Raw genomic sequence first — 17925 nt, 5'->3', positions numbered from 1 at the left:
CTGCAGCTCTGTGACAGAATACAACAACAAGCCTCGCCTCTCCCCGCGAAGAACGCCAACAACACGTTTCTCCACATGGGCAGACGTGTGATTCTGCAGCCACAGACGGTAAGAAGTGACTTAGAAACTGCAATCTTTGTAATATCCAGCAAGGGGAGACGCAGCTGGTTCCATGCAGCCGAAGAGGCGTGGCATGACCCTGGACTGGGTCACAGGGCCGACACATAGAATAATCACACCGGGCTTTTTAGAGTCGCCAATTCACCTGATGAGCAACCACACGCATGACTGTCAAACATGCTTCTATTTGACATAAAAACACTTCCTTCGTCGGACTGAACGCTGACGCAGTGCATCATCCGTCTACACTTGAATGCAACTTCCTTGTGTTCCTTTTTAATCAAATCTGCATTATTGCTTTAAAGTGTGTTGAACAATGAGCTCTCCACTGTCGGGTTTTAAACTGTTTCTGTTTTTGTTTTGTTTTTTACAACAGAAAAAAGGAACTTTCCCCTGAAGACAACTTAATGTATTTTTTTTTGTGTCAACTCTTTAAGAAAACCCCTCAGGCATGCAATGCATTTTGGGATCTCTTCATAAAAGCTTTTTCTTGAACTATACTGCGTCACCCTTCAGGGTCAGCCATGACCTCTCTGTGACTGTCAGCGGGTTCCTTCCTCTGTTTTCATTATCCTTCAGCTAAGCTGAACCTTTGAAAGCATGGGCCTGTATGGAAGCTGTGCAGGGTCACATTTCTGAATCACTCCTACCTGAGGGCCTCGACGTCTCCGCTCTTGTGCACGCAGGTCACCTCTCTGGTCTGGAAGCCGACCTGCAGCTCCCAGAACTTTCCTCCCGGCCGGTTCTGACGGTTCCTGTTCCTCTTCTTCTTGATGAGCTCTCTGGTCTCAGGATCCTTCATCTTGCCTTTCTCTCTCAACCTCTCGCGGGCTTTCTCCCTCATCTTCTCCCTCTTCTCTTTGTTTTTTGCTTTTTTCTGTCGTTTGGGCCTGTCTGCCTGTCGAGACGGCCTGTCTGGTTTCCCGTTTGCATTGGCTAGTTTCCTGTTGGCTCTGGGTGTTTTGTCTCCGTCTTTGGACAGTTTTTTCCCCTCCTTTGTCCTCTTGCCTCCGTCTCTGCGCTGTTTGTCCTCTCTGCCCTGTTTGTCTCCTCCTTTCGGCGCTTTGTCGCCCTCGCCTCGACTCTCCGTGATAACTTTGTCCTCTTCTTTGGGCTGCGTCTCACCTTCTCCAGGTGCTTCGTCTGCTTGTCTGGCCTGTCTCGGCAGCGGGACAGAGCAGGCCCCCCAGGGTCCCACCCTGAGGCTGTACAGGCTCTCGGCTCCCACACAAGGCCCCGGCTGGCAGGTCTGAAACTCAGTCAGGTTCGGGCAAGAAGCCCCGCCAAACAGCGGCGGTGCCAGAACAAAGCGTATCCTGTTCTGTAGCCCCATCCCGCAGGTTTTAGAACATGCGGTCCACGGACTGAACTCGGACACCACACAGTCCAGGGGACAGGGGATCAGACAGGCCTGCTCCAGACGCGGTTTAGGCTCAAAGTATTCACAGATGGCGTCCTCTGCCGGCTCTGCATTCGCTTTCTGAACGCAGCCCACCTCCCGGGTCTGGATGCCCTCCTCTCCCCGGGTGCAGACGGCCGGGCGCTGCACCCCGGCGCTGCGCATGGACACGGGGACGCACTGGTTCCAGGCACCCAGCTGCCAGTCGTACAGGTCTTTGTGCCAGTCGCACACTCGGAAGCAGCTCTGCTGGTTGTCCGGTCGCTCTGCTTGGTCGCAGTTCGTGTGCAGGGTGGTCCAGCCTTCAGAGTGAGCGCACCACACCGCCCGGCTCTGACTGCCGCCTGGTCCACACTCGCTGCCCATGCAACGACCCCACGGACCTGCAGAGACACACAGAGACACGTCAGTCAGACAATCAACTCAACTCAACTCAACTTTATTTATAAAGCGCTTTTAAACAGCCATGGCTGTGACAAAGTGCTGTACATCCATGAAGAGCACAAACATAAAACATAAGTAAAACACTAACAGGGTTAAAACAATAAAAACAATAAAACACTAAAACAAGAACAGAGTCTCATGCTGGGTTAAAAGCCAAAGAATAAAAATGTGTTTTAAGATGAGTTTTAAAAATGGACAGTGAGGGGGCGTGTCTTATATGGAGAGGGAGGTCGTTCCAGAGTTTGGGACCGGCAAAAGAAAAAGCCCTATCCCCTCTGAGCTTCCGCTTGCACCTCGGTACCTCCAGGAGCAGCTGGTCAGCTGACCTGAGGCACCGGGCAGGAGTGTAGGGATGGAGCAGCTCAGAGAGGTAAGGTGGGGCGAGGCCATTTAAAGATTTAAAAACAAATAAAAGAATCTTAAAATGAACTCTAAAATGCACAGGCAGCCAGTGGAGGGAGGCCAGAATTGGGGTAATGTACTCCCTCTTTCGTGCTCCGGTTAGGAGGCGAGCAGCAGCATTCTGGACTAACTGGAGCCGAGCGAGGGAGGACTGGCTGACTCCGAAGTACAGTGCGTTGCAGTAATCCAGCCGAGATGTGACGAAGGCGTGGATTACCGTGAATCACAAGAGACACGAGAAAGATCAGATCTGGTTTTGGTCTTGGACCAGAATCCTTTGTGAACTGGTCACCAGAGACGTCACAGTCCAGACCAGTGCGGGTCACACATTAATTAGTGGAAGCTGGAAAAAGTAGTCGGAGGAGGAAGAGAGTCAGAACTATAGAGACAGCTTTTTGTAGCTTGCTACGTCAGTATGAAGAAGTGAAAGGATGAGCGGTGAGATTGGGATCAACAAAAACTTTTGCTTGCAGTTTGTACGCAGCCATAATTCTTCGAAGCCTTTAAAGAAAACGCGGTCTGAATAATTATTTCACAGCTGGGATCTGAACACACTGAACAAACATGAACCATCACCCCCTTGTGTCTGTCTGCGTGGCTCAACCCCTCTCCAGTCCTGCCTCCTCCTCCTCCTCACCTGTTTCCAGTTCCACACTTGAGTCTGCAGTGTTCAAAACCCCAGAGCTCTCATCCACTCATCACCGGAGCGTCTGCTCTGCCACACTGCTCTCTCCAGTCAGCCCTTATAGGAGAAGGAAGTTCAGTCTGCTGCTTTTTCCACTTGTCTCCTTTTTTTGCAGAAAAGCCTTTTGTGCTGCCAAAACCCTCTCCTGCCAGATTCCCATCCACGCTGCTGCTTTTGTTTGTTGTGTTGCACTCGGGTCACATTAAGAGTCAACCGAAGCACCAGGAGAAGAAAGTTATTCTGTGGTGAAGAAAGATTCACAAAAGGTCTTTTTCAGGGTTTCAACGTTTCAGCTTTAAATGACTGGTAATCCACTCCAGCCATCTACTCATGCCTCCACTGGTGCTCCTGCTCGCACTGGTGTTTGTTCAACTTGAGAGATTATGAATATAATGAATATATCCTCCAACAGGGAGAGTGAAGCTGTGATAGATCAGAGTCGTTATTCAACAGGCCTTTAGCGCAGCAGCTGTATCTGAAGCTGGAAGTGCTTCTGCGTGCAGTAACAACGTCCTGACTAATCCACACAAATCATTCTCTCTCAATACCGCCGCTGCACTTCCGCTGGATTTACGAGAATGCAATTAAAGGTCTGAGTAAACACAAAACTCTGTGAGGAGCGCAGCTGAAGACTGAAGATCAATACGACTGATGTGAGAAGCGCCGCGGCGTGGCGTGCTCCAGCCTCAGGTTTGAAACCTTTGGAGACACGAGTCACACCAAGACGAGGTACAGTCTTATCTCAGGTCCGGTTGCAGTGCGAGCATGCCCAGACTTCCCTGAGAACCTTTTCCAGCCCGTCATGGGAGAGACGGGATAAATAATCCCTCCAGAGAAGTCCGGCTCGACCCCGGTCTCCTTCCAAAGGGAGGCGACCACAAACCGGATCATTTATTCCTCTTACCTCTTGTTCAATAAGATGTCATCACCCTCTGATCTTTATTTATCTGCATTGCAATAATAATAATTTATGGGACCACTTGTGCACTAACATGTCCATCCTTATATTCACCGTGTGCGTGATTTATACAGTTTAAATACAGACTTAAGTTACTGGATCTTTGAAAGATTGTATTTTTTTATGTCATTTAATTTTGCACTTTGTGATTGTTCTTGTGCTCTCCTGCTTTGCTGCTGTTACACTGTACATAAAGGATTATTTGATCTAATCCTAATCAGATGCACGAACCAAATCAACTGGCTCCTCCCTCGATCTCTCAGAGCTCCGACGCCCTCCGGAGGAAGCTCCTGTATCCTCGGTCTCGTTCTCTCAGTCGGCTGAAGTGATGATTGAAATATGATGCATTTATTTTAACAACAAGAATACGCTGGTAATCAGTGGTGATGAGGACAGAGGTTGTCGTTTGGTTTGAATCTGATCAAACATCATCCCCCTCTCTCTCTCTCTATCTCTCTGTTACTTTTTAAATTACTCAGTTTACACATTTACCAGGTTTCATCTGTGGATATGTTTTTGTTTCTCGGGTGTTTTAAAATGACCTGAGATCAGGCTGTGATTTACCACGCGGCCTCCTGCCAGTGAGAGTAAGCAGGAGGAGAGTCGGGTCCATCAGTGTCGGTCAGTCGACGGTGCAGTCATTTATTACAGTCAGAGTATGAAGTCAGCGGCTGCATTAAACAGTGCTTTATGGTTTCACTCAATAACGCTGAGATACAGCAATGAAAATGTCAGCGGAAGAAGCAGCAGGCTGAATTAGCTTACAGCTGCAGGCGGACGGTCCGGGTCGATGCGGATCAATACGAGGAGCGAGAAACTGCACGCAGACGCGGGAGACAGCGGCAGCCTCACATCTCACCGTGTCCATTACCCTCCGCGGCGGGAAACCAGCAAACCAACCGCAGGAAGAGACGCATTTCTGAGCCGCACATTTAATGTAGCGTACGCTGTGTGGAGGGGTCAGTGACGACAAACCCGGCGCAAATTGATTTTATAATTAACAGTATAGACAAAAGACTACATGCTGCATGGCTAAGTGGCCATCTGGGCTGCAGTTGTCACCAGCATCCAGCTCTTTAAAGAGCCACTCGCTCCCTGGCAGGAGGTTCTGTCTGCACGCCGTGCAGGTGTTCGACCTCATTTATGAACATGCCAGCGAATGACACGGTTCTCTTTGGGGCCGACTGGTGAGCTGAGGAGTTAAAGGAGGCTGCCTGCGCTCACGCTGGCCTCCAGCACATCTTCACAAAGAGAGGAGAGCCGGGAGGCTGAAACTACAGGAGGGACGTCACCTCCACACCGATAATACAAACAGCCAGCACTAAGCCCCACCCACTTTTTTTCCCCTACCGACAAGGGACAAAGCATCAAGGTTCATATTAAACACAAAGAATGTGTACGTAGTGTTTTCTTGTTTTAGTTTGAGAACGATAAAACACGACAGGATGGAGCGACAGAGGAGACACGACGCACACCTTTATATTTGGGCGTTATCACAGCGTGATAAACAGGGACGTGATGATTCGCTGAACTCCAGATACGATTTATTTCACTAAATTAGATAAAAAAAGTTGAAAACGTCATTGCGCCTGTTCATCTCTTTGGCTCTACTTTTTTTACGTTTGGGCGAGTGAGGCTGCAAAATCGGCTTTTTGTTTAGTGGGGTTTGGCTTCGCGGTTACCATGGTAACGCCTGCTTGAGATGAAAACCAAACCGCCTCTGCTCTACAGCTGCAGCAGCAGCAGCAACTCACGATGTTACTGCGATTCACCCGCCAGAATCTCGACACCTTTGAAACACCTCACGATTCATCTTCACATCCCGAGTGATTAACAGGCGCGACTCTCCGTTAGCTCATAAATCAATCAGTCTAGAATATTCCTCGCTGACTTTGAGGGGGAAAAGGAGCTCCTTCTCGAGGCCGCAGGAGAGGACAAACAAGCGTCGGTACTTCCTCAAAAGGCTCAAATTTAGATTTCACCCCCACATCAATCATAGGATTGAACCCCCCCAACCCCCCCACACACACCTTTATAGGGGGCCTAACCGAAGATTGGCATTGGCATTTACAGGGAAAATGGAAACCAGTGTGAGGTGTGCATCCCACCAGCGGCTTTCAGATAGAGACAGGCGAGGGAGACGAGCGCAGCAGCAGGCAGTCCATCTGTATTCATATGTTGGACACATGTCGACGATAAAGACACTTTGAAAAGGTCAGAAATGCGGCGCTAACGACTGGACGCCTTTCACGCAAACACAGAATTTCCATAACTGTAAAATAAAGAAATCGTACTCGGGGAGGAAATCCAATAAAAAAAAAAACACACAGAGATAAAACAGCCAACAAACATGATTGAATCCTCCGCCCTGTGTCTGACACGTTCCAGGACCGCTGAGTGTCTCAACTGTTTTCATTTACCTGCATTATTATTCCGTCAGCGCCGTCCTTGAGCCGCTGATCGAACACGTCTGCAGCGTTGTACAGTTCATGTCCACAAAGACGCTCTCAGTTAAGATGTGGTAGCAGAAAGTGAGCTGCCTCCTGTGTTACATTAAAGACCTTTAAAAGGACCCTCGTTCTGCAGGGGAGTCTCAGACCTTAATGACCCTAATGGTCCTGAACCAGCTGAGCCGGCCTCCTGAACTCTGTGCATTACACAGTTATTCCTGGCAGCTCAGACAACATTAGAGACGGTGGAGCCCTCAGAACGATCATTTACTGCTTCCAGCGCCGCGGCGTGAGACGCTAACTCACGCCGCTCTCTCTCCGCGGGCCACTCTCTTCCTCCCTCTCAGTTTGTGTGTTTGTGCGGTTGCACCTTCTCTTGCACGCTCGTTGTGTTGTTTTGCGTCATGGCTGTTTGTCCTGCTTGTTGCTCGGCGTTCCATCATGATTTTGATGAAACACGGAGACACGGTGAAGCAGGTCTCACTCAGACTGTCAGGCTGCGACAGGAGCTTCCACGGATTCATTAACACCAATCTGCAGAAAACAGAAAGGAATAAAAGCTCTACGCAGCTCATATGAATGCCATGCTGCTGTTTCTGGCTCTGCACAATTGCACAACAGCAAACTATAGAGCATCAATTATTTTTTTTCTATCTTTGCAATTTACTCCAAACCCTTCTTCTTTAACAGCATGCATTTGAATTGTGCCAACATGACAGCCCTTAAAAACAACAAACACTTTGAGTATTTTAAGCTCCCCTGCAAATTTCATTTTAATCAAGAGCAATTTTCTGAATGTGGCAATTAACAATGAAATCATAAAACAGCTGACAACAGCTTCAAATGATTAAAAATTCAGACCTCAACCTGAACCATTAAAACCTAGAAAGAGGCCAGTGTGTGGAATCAGACAGAGAGCAGGGCGCTTAGAATAGCTTAACTCCATTTAGCATGAGCTCATGATGAGACATATATACAACATATTGATCCTTTCTCCAAACAGTGGAGAGGAGAAGAAGAGCGAGCAGGAGGCCAATGTTTCATATCATCTCTCTCTCTTTTTCACTTCTTCTCCTCCCATCTTTGTTTTCAGTGCAAACTGCTCCGAGCTTTTCATCGCTGTGTTTCGACTCCGGCTGAGTGCCTCCGTGTGTCTTTGATGTGTCGACGGCATGATCAAAAGCAGAGCTGCAGAGGGATGACAGGACAGTGGGCTGAGTTTGTCCCCGGGTCACCGGAAAAACACACACACACACACACACACACACACACACACACACTGCTGGTTTCATGTAAAATAAAAAGATCCGTCTCTACGTGACTGAAAAAGCTGCACAACGAGACTCCGTCCAATCCAGCGGCAGGAGACAGACTTCACCATGTGAGGCTTTATGAACTGATCCCAAAGCTGCAGCTCTCTGTTTAAACGTGTAACGAAGAGCACGTGGAGAACAATAACACACACACACATTTTGGTGGCTTCATGAATTAAAGGTGTGTTCATGCATCTTTCATAGAGACTGTCAGAGCAGCCGAGCCCTCCGTCTCAGGAAGCCACATTACACGGCTCATTTGGGGTGTCGTGCTGCTACATGGAAAACAGCGTCAGAGCAGCCGCTCGGAGCGGAGCGGAGCGTGCTGCTTGTTAAATGCAGCGTTTGGGAGCTGTAACACAGACCTGAAGGGAAACACCACCAGATGGTTGACTCTTTTGTTCGCTTTCTTTTGTTTCGCCCGAGTCAGGAATATTCCAGGACAACGTTCGGAGGACCAGCAGCCGTCTCCCTTTTGTGCTCCTGGAATTCAAACAGACGTCTTTGCAGGGAATCCACTTTGGACTGCGTGTTGTTTTACTGCATCCTGTCACCTGTCTCTGCATTCCTTCAGTAAAAGGACCAAAACACGAGACTCACTTCATGAAGACAACGAGACACAGCATCGTCCTGTTCTGCTCTTCTGACTCCTCGAGGTGCTTTAACGCTGCAGGTCACACCGACACGTTCACACACTGCTGAACTCACCTCATCTCCACACAGGTCGACACATTCACACACTGCCTGCGAAGCAGCAGGAGCAACCTGAGGTGAGTGTCTTGCCAAAGGGCACGTAGTCTATCGTTCATCATTTTATCAGTGGAATCGTGATGTGCTCAGGTGCAACAGCTGCATTGCATGATGGGTAAAGCACGTCATGCAGCCTCTGCTGTGTGGTTTCATGCTAACGTGTCATAACTTTGTGAAGCTCGTGAAGAAGCGTGTCACTCCGCCTTCCCTCCGTGTGTGTGATCAACAGAACGCTTCACACCGACCTTCATTTTTTTTTTTTTTTTTTAAAGATTTATTTTTGGCGTTTTATGCCTTTATTATAGAGGGAGGAAGGTGGATAGAGTCGGAAGGGGGGAGAGAGTGGGGAGAGACATGCGGGAGATGGGCCACAGGCCGGACGCAAACCCGGGCCGCCCGCGCGCGAGGACTGAGCCTCAATACGTGGGATCGCGCGCACTGCCGCTGCGCTACCAGCGACCCCGCCTACCTTCCTTTTAAAAATATTCTCCAGTCTTCTTTTAGATTCTATTTTATTTAACTTTGTACTATTACTGCACATTTAGATTTTATTAGTGTAAATATTATATCTTATTTTTCCTCATTTTATTTCATATTTTTAGCGTACCTTATTTTATCTAATGTTACCTTACTCGACGACATCGTACCGTGGGAGGAGGGAAACGTAATTTCGATTTCACCGTATGTCGCCTGTTATGAATTGACGCTATATAAATAAAGATTGATTGATTGATTGATTGATGTCTGACATATTTTGGAATTGACAATAAAGTAAACCTTGAAAAAAAACCTGAGCCTCACGTTTTAATACAAAATAATCCAGTTGACAAAGATGCTCTCTTTTGTTGTCCTCTGGTTGTAACCGAAGAGCAACATGAGCCAGAATCTGGAGCGGGTTCAGATCTGATGTCACAGGGTCAAAGTTCGCCTCATCATCCACATTGACTCTGAAGGAATCCTTCCCCTGCTGCAACTTCTCTCAGCTCCTCCAGCTCAGATCATTTCAAAACCATTAAAGTGATACAGAAGAGAACAGGATGAGTTACAGTCGTCATGCGGATCACATCTGAGCCACTAAGTGAAGAGCTTTTCTGACACTCTCCCCCTCCAGACGCTTTTTGTTGATGGTTTGTTTTGTTTTTTTCTCAGATTTTGGAGACGAGCTCAGAAAGATGTTTCAGTGTTCTTATTTAAACCCTGACTGACCTTCGAGGGACTGCAGGGGGCAGCGTGTGTGCCAGCTCACTGTGTCTCATCAGTATGCTCCCTGTACCAGCACCCAGAACCAAACACACACACACACACACACACACACACATATATATATATATGTCAAAGTGACAGCGGATAAGTAAGAGCATGTTTATCTCAAGTGTTTTCAGAGGGATTCATTCCATACAGAGACACAAGGAAAGACATAAACTGAAGTTAGGACAACTAAAGTCCAGACTAGTCCACATGAGACGGTCTCACTCCCCCTCTGAGGTCAGATCTGGACGCCAGTGTCGGGGTTTACACGTCACACACTGAGCCTCAGATTTAGTGGATTCTGTCTCTGTATCGAGACGTCCACGTGACATCTTCCAGTCAGACGTCCGCAGCGTCCCGCTGTGAGACAACGAGGAATTCCAAATGCGTCACTTTTTTATCCGTGTTATGAGATGTGAGTAAACTTATGTTATTAGCGCTCGCCTGAGTAGCTGTTTTGTCTTTTTCTACTTTGAGAGGACGGGACGGCCTCGGTCTTTCAGACCAAGCAGCATTTCAAGGAGAAGATGTCCTGAAATGTTTCAGTGTGTTGAGATGAACTCTGACAGCAGGATGCAGCACGTATCATAAAGCTTTTGTTTCAGACACTGCTGGTCAGCCAAACCTCCTTCAGACCAAACATGAAGAAGCAGCCGTACAGACGCTCGGTGTGTAATAACATCCCATTTCAGGCTCCAGCTATCACTCTAACCTTCTCTGCAGGCCGCTCGCCATTACCAACACCAACTGTCCACTCCTGCTGTGACAGCTTGAGCTCTGCTGAAAACAATCACTCCCTGTTTGTTTCCCTTAATGATGGCAACTGCCAACCTCCGCCAACCCCCTCCCCATCCAACACCCTGTCCTCCCCCTGTTCTTTGCTAAAGCACCAGCAGCCTGCAGATGTTAAGGATTCCTCCTTTGTTCTTTACTTGGTAGTGCGACTGAGGCGTGCGGGGACTGTTTGTCCTCGACACAATGGGAACAGAAAACACTCCGAGATACGTCCTGAATAAGAAGCATCCACCGGGCTCCGAGTGTGTCAGTGATGAAATAAAGCGACACTTTCACCTGAAACTTTTACTGGCATTTACAGACAGAAAGGATGTGAAGCCAGTGTGAAATATTAATTAGTCTATCTGCTGTAAGAAATGGGGAAAAAGAAAGGAAAAAGCTGGCTCAAGGTGAATGCAGGCTGGTGTCATTTCTCAGTGGGAAGATTATTGTTGTATTTGATGGAGAGAGAAAAAAAAGGGAAGAACCTGCTGCAGTGCTGATGGATGATTGTTGAGCAGCGAGAAAATATGAGGAACCATCGTGCTATGAGTGGCCGTCGACCTTATCAAGACACCTGAGGGTCTGCAGAGGTTCATCTGAAAAGAAATAGCAGCCTCCAGGGATCGGAGGAGGAGGAGGAGGAGGAGGAGGAGGAGGAGGTGCAGCCGTTGGGTGGAGAAGAAGAGGACGAATGGCATCAGAGAGGAGATAGCCGGGTGACTCTTTCGGGAAATCTGCCCTTTAGATGAAAAAGCATTAGTCAGCCAGGACCAGCGAGTGGAGAAGCTAACACGATTGGATTGAAAAGACATGAAGAAGAACGTTCCCTGGGGACGACGTTGGTGAAGATGGAGGAAGAGGAAGAAGGATGGACAGAAGAGGAGCGTCGGAGCCAGCGGGCGATGAAGAGGCTCTGTGGCTGAAGCTTTTGTCACCAGCTTTGCTCTGGCACTAATCCACTTGTCCTGATCTGATTAGGAGACTTTGCTTGGCAAACACGGGAAATGCCAACTGTGGCTTCGGTCCATGCCAGGCTCCTCTGCACGCCTCACTCCAACATAATCATTCACATTACGCACGCAAAAGGTCTTCTCCGCTGAGCCGCGGTGCAGCTCGCCGCAGAACGGGAGTCAAATGTGACGAGCCCCCACACAGAGAAAGCACTGCGCGATACGAGGGGATCCTTTTCTAACCTTTATTTAACGACACATAGACACAAGACAGGAACATAAAAGTCAGCTGATGTGCCGATCCCACGACCTCCAACTCGTCCAACTCGTTATGGTTTGGCGTCGTTGAGAAAAGTTGTGCATCAAACCATCGGGGCCTAAAAAGAGATTTAGGGAGCTTCCAACGAAACGTTTTCAAATGCAAGGCTCTAAAAGACTAAACGGAGCAGGGTCATGGAGAGCTCAAAAAGCCCCAGCTGAGACCAAACACCAAGAAACACATTGCAAGCATCATTTCAGCAGGATCAGTACCAGACTGAAAAAGGACTCACCTGCAAAGGTGGGCTGGTTTGATGCGTTGGTAAGAGCATTGAGCTCTGACAGGGAGGTGAGCATGAATGATATCAGGTCATGAAATTAGAAACAGCAACCGAGAGGAGGGTTCAGAGTTTGTCGACGCACATGGTTTGAAGCCATGACAGAGACTGTATAGATCAGACTGATCCTGCACCCGTCTCAGACCAGACTTCATTTATGGTTTGAGACTTTAAGGAACATGAATCACTGCAAGCCCACAACTACATCCTGAAACGTGCGAAATTTAAAAACCCACCCGACAGCGAGAGAAAATCCCGTTCCATGCATTTATTTCCGTGTCTGATAAGGTTCATGAGGAAAATGGCTGCTAGCTAGAAAAACAAAAAAAAAACTGCAGTTTAACCATTTTTAATCACCATGTTCCTGGTTTGTATGCCATCAGCATGCTTCGCTAATTAGCTTAGCTGAGCCTCGGGTTGAGACCAGTTCATGTACGTGTTAAATGAACATGCATGAACGTACAGGGATTTTTTTCCCCCTTCAATCATCTCTTTAGATTTCTGCAGCCGTCCTCTTGTGACGGTCACCATAAATCAGCCGTCAGGTCCAGGTTATTAAAATATGAATATACGTGTGCGGAGGCTCATTCGAACCTCATGAAAGCTTAATGAAAGGCTCATATTGATCACGTAAATTGGCGCGTTATGAAGGCGATTATTAAATCCAGGTTTGAACGTTGAAGAAGGTGAAATGATGAAGAGGGAGAGTTTAAATCAGCAGAAAGAGAGAGAGAGAGAGAGAGAGAGAGCGAGCGAGGGAGGAGACTGACAGACATGCTGTGTTAAAAAACAAAAAAGGAGACCTTTCTGCGGAGGTGAGGAACAAAGAGTGGCAGGGAAGGAAGGGAGGGAGGATGGCGATGGGGGAGGATTAGGAGTGGGGAAAGGATGGGCAGGCTGCTTAAATGTCACTGGGAGTGAGGTGAGAGGAGACAAAGGACAGAAGGAGGGTGGATGCTGACTTAGACACTCAAATCAAGGATTGTCGGAAAACCAGAAATGTCCTTCCTTATTTCCTACACTTCACAAACACGCTAAGATTTGACTGTTCCTCCTGAGAGTCCAAAGAGTCTTTAATGCTCGACGTCTCAGAGCTCAGTGGGCAAAGGCACAACGCAGTCGAGATGAACTTCCAGGTCTAAAAAATAAAGAAGGAAGTGAAAAAGACTTTCCAGTTTCTCCACGACCTGCCGAACACAACGACTGGTGTCAACAGAAGCAGAAACGACAGAAAGGGTACGAGTCAACACAACTGTGAGGGTATGGTGGAAGTGAGGCCAACATTGAAGCAAGCTAACTGCTAACCACACAGTGGATGAAGCCTGAGTCTGTTGCTGCAGTGGGCCTCGGAAGACCCTTGATGCTGACTCAGCCGAACTTGGAGTCAGCGTTACTGTCAGTCAGGCTAATGAAGGCTTAAAGCCTCCTGACAAACAACGACGCAGGAGGTTGTCACTTGGATTCAACACACGACGACACGACTAGCGGGTGAAAATGAAGCCAAAGACTGCAGTTCCTCGAGTGTCCACTTGAGGTCGGCACCAAGAGGCAGAAATGAATGAATGTTTACAATCTGGTTCAAACAGCGATTTTGGTCTGATGTGATACTGTCAGAGGTTTAAACCTTTAAAGCTTTAAAGCCCTTCAGAAGCCGATGGTTGATGTTACTCGACTCGTTCAAAGCCCCCAGGAAGAGCACCAACTGTGGAAGACAGTTTTACACGGTGGCCGAACCTGGTACTGCAACGTCAGCCTAAAAAACATATTTTTCCCTCAAGCTTACATCGGGAAAGAGACGTCAAGAAATCAAAAACAGAGACATTTTATGGACGTCATTGACGTGGATCACAGTGTGCACACTGAATGGGCCCAGTAACGCAGAAGATCCAGGTGCATCCATTCAATAATCCACGTTGGTCTATGGTTTCAACAATGGAGTCAGGGTCTGAAATCCCAACGCTCGACAAATAAGGAGAAAAATCTATAAAACAAAATCAAATTAACAATGTAAATCCCCCATGGCAGGAATTAGCTTTGTATGCTAATGAACGTTCCTACAACACGAGCATCCATTGACTGTAATTTGTTTTGCACACAGAGGTCTAATTTATTCCATGAAAAGCTCAAAGGTACAGCTCCCTTTTGTAAGTCGCCTTGAGCCTTTTGAGCTTAAATCTCTGAAGAATGCAAACAAGATAACTCTACTGTCTACTTTAAGTACTTTAAACTCAAGTTGTTCACTCAAAACATGAGATTTATTCCTCGACCTCCATGCTTGTTTCCATTTCTTAAAATGTCCTCGATGCCTCTTTAATTTGATTCAGAACACTGAGAACACATGAGGACTTTCTCTGAGGTGAAGATCCGCTTCGTCTTTGATCAGAAGTTAAAGCAAAGTCACTTCAATCCGGAGGGAAATGAATTTCTCTTAATGAGGAAGAGGAAGTTAAAGAGTCCTGTTTCAGTCGGGCGGGAAGAATCTCCCGGTAAGATCTAGAGCAAGGTTAGAAGAGTCGACTCCCCTTTGATGGAAAAACATTTGGAATTTCTTCCACACACGATTTGTGGTTATTCTGATATTGAAAGCAACAAGATCAAATCATAACGAGTAAATAGTGTTTCAAAGTTAATGTGCAAAAGATGCGATAAGTGACAAAAAAAATAATCTGCAGACGGAGCCGAGCGCGCTCTGTGCTTCGAATACTAATAATCAGTAAAAGTACCACAAGGTCACAAGAATGAGCTCGCTCTGCTTTCGTTTCTCTGAATAAACATGAAGTCTGTCCTTAAAAAAAAACCCCATCTGAATATTCATCAGAGCCGAGTGTGGCAGCGAGCGGGGCGAGGGCTGTCTGGCTCAGTGAGCACAGCGGGGTGGAGACAGCGATACGAGGGGGGGATTCCCCGCACGGGCGGAGACACCAGCAGCACCCAGCGAGCACCCAGAGGTGCACACAGAGATGTCAGCTCTTCCCTAAAAGAGATCAGTCTGGGCCGGGATTTTTAAACGTTCCTACTTCCAGTCTGCACGGAGCTGCAGTGATTACTGAGCGTGCGAGAAGGTGAGAGAGCCTGCAGGATGAATATTTCATCGTTTATGTTTGACAAGCTCTCAGTTATTGCCCAACAAAAGAGGAAGCAATTTGTTTTGGTGTGTTTCCGCTCACTTTAAGTGGAGCGCTCCCTCCGGCTGTTTTTCCTCTCTCTCGGAATAATTTGATTGGAAAGATTTTTTTTCCCTCCCCTCCTGTGAATTGCAGAACCTGAAGTGGTGAACCAGCATCTCTCCTGGTCACACCATCACCGAGTCAATTACTCTGTGATGGTGTGTTATGCACACTTGTGCGTGCATTTTCCGCCCCAACAAGAAGAATAAACGTGGGGGCGTTTGTTTTCTTACCGTGGGTCGGGATACTTTACGCCCACATGTATAAGACACGGATGTGTTTGTACGTCTTCCCTGCATCTCAAGCCGTTACAGTTTGGATGTAATGTTGATAAAGTGAAGGGAGTCCTTTTACATTCAAGTGTATTAAAGTGAAACCAAAGACTCCCTGATAGTTCAAAGCATGCTTTATTTGTTTTGTTATTTTCTCACCACACGACTGAACATGCTCCGTGTTGTTGCAGCAGAATGCACAGCTGCAGGAGCAACAATGGAGCCTCCGTCCTCTCATGATGATCCGTGCTTCACGTGGAGAGTGACAGAGTCATTTGGGTCAGGAAGGAAAGCAGCGCGTACAGACTCGGCCTCTCCTTGTAACGTTAGCCCAGCGGATCAGGGCCACTGTGTCAGTGAGCACCATAAATCAAGTCAGCCTACCGGGGAGAGTCAGAGTATCTTGAATTTCATAGATGATGAAACACCAGTAATGTTGATACGGCTGAAGGAGGTCAGCTCTGACGGCTTGGATTTGATTCGGGGTAAAAGGGAAGTCTCTAAACATCTGCATCTTCTTTTCTTCTTCTTCTTTTTAAACAACCACTGACCCTCAGCGATGCTACGTGTAACAGTCAGTGCAGAAACAGCAATGAAACAGTATCAGTCCGTCTCTGAGCGGATGATGTTGTCGAAAGAAGACCTCAACATATTTGTAGGAATCACGATGGAACTTTCTTTATGCATGTTCCCAGGCTACTTCTCCCCGTGAGGTCAAATCGAGTAAATGCATTCAAAGAGCTCCCCCAACCTTCAGCCAGGTGATGTAGCAGTACGACCAGCCGACATCCCTGAAACCCGTCCAACCAACCATTGGACTGCGTCGCCCCGACAACCACCGCCGTCCTCCTCCCTGCTCCGACCTCCACCTCAGCGGAGAGGAAGTGAGGAGTAGGAAGGAGAAGTCCTTCCTTCATCTTCTCCCATGTGCTCTTTAGTAAAGCGTCTTCAGATAACACTTGGCTCTATATAAATAATGATTGATAAACTGATCAGTGTGTCGGATGCTAGAAGAGTTTGGGGACTCGAGAATAAGTTTCTACAAGTGTTAAACAGTAGGACTGAGGAAAGGAGACAGAGAAGTCTCTGAGGGAACATCATGCTGTGAAATAACATTTCAAATACAGATTAACTCTGAAAACTCAATCCATGACTTTTAATCTCATTTAATCTGGATTTCTGGAGTCATTTATAACTCACCGTGTACGGTTCATTGTGAACACCTGCAGCACTCTAAGCCCGTCCATGGACCTTCTCCTTCTCTCACACTTCAGACACAGACGTGAGCTGCTTCTCTCACCTGGACATGTATCTAAACTTGACCCCTTGTTGAAGCCTCTGTTTTTTTCGTCCACATCCTTCAGTAGAGTTTTTTTATCGTTAAAAAAAGAAAACCATCAACTTGATATCATCCTGTGTAGTTTAGAGTTTCTACCATGAAGGCTCCTTGAAGTATAAAGTGACAGAAATGAAACCTCATTGCCTTTTTCTCTGGGCGGCTGCCAGCACTTCTCTCCTGCTCTCAAACTGTCTCGGTTTCCGTCGTCGTCTGACAGCGTGCTGTAACTGATGCATTATTCAGAGCGGGGATCAGCCGGCGTTGTTCCTGGACGCCGGCAAACACAAATAAAATGAAATCTGACACTCAGAGTTAAAGTTATCAGCTGAACGGGTCTGAGAATCATCTCGCCACACTGCGGCCTGCATGGAAATGGAAATGGGATTAAGTGTGGCGTGTTTAAAGCGTGCAGCGCTCGTATGCATTTTCACGCTAATATGCATGCTAAGAAACGCATGCTGAGGATGTGTTGACTCCACTGAGTGAAGACCCCTCCCCCTCCCCCTCGCTGCCGGGGTCTGTTTCCAATAAACACATTCTGCACTTCATTCATCACGATGCAGCATCTCCGTCTGTTCACATCAACACACAAAACTTAGCTCGTGCTAAGCTAACACACCTGCAGAATCAACCTGATAGAAGCTGCCATGTTGATTTGTTTAGTGTCCATTTAAGTGAAGTCAGTAAATAAGTCCAGTTAATAAGAATAAACCTTTCTGATCAAGTGACAGTGATAAGTGCTTAATTCTTTCATTTAGTGAATGTAAACATGTAAACATGTAAACATGTAAATATGTAAACATGTAAACATATAAACATGTAAACATGTAAACATATAAACATGTAAACATGTAAACATGTAAACATGTAAATATGTAAACATGTAAACATGTAAACATATAAACATGTAAACATGTAAACATATAAACATGTAAACATGTAAACATGTAAACATGTAAACATATAAACATGTAAATATGTAAACATGTAAACATGTAAACATATAAACATGTAAACATGTAAACATATAAACATGTAAACATGTAAATATGTAA

The 17925-nt window shown here is 46.9% G+C and overlaps 1 protein-coding gene across 1 annotated transcript in view; it reads right to left on the bottom strand.

Moving 5' to 3' along the window:
* Positions 1-17925, bottom strand: part of thsd7aa (thrombospondin, type I, domain containing 7Aa) — a 133337-nt gene that overhangs the window by 63302 nt on the left and 52110 nt on the right. The window contains exon 5 of the mRNA XM_079368903.1: positions 771-1902. Coding sequence (XP_079225029.1) covers positions 771-1902 — 1132 coding nt within the window. The remainder of the gene's footprint in view (positions 1-770; positions 1903-17925) is intronic.

This window comes from Symphodus melops (genome assembly GCF_947650265.1).
Source record: "Symphodus melops genome assembly, chromosome: 18".
Taxonomy (NCBI): Eukaryota; Metazoa; Chordata; class Actinopteri; order Labriformes; family Labridae; genus Symphodus; species Symphodus melops.
Note: the sequence above shows the minus strand (reverse complement) of the source record. Positions and strands in the feature narration are given on the sequence as shown.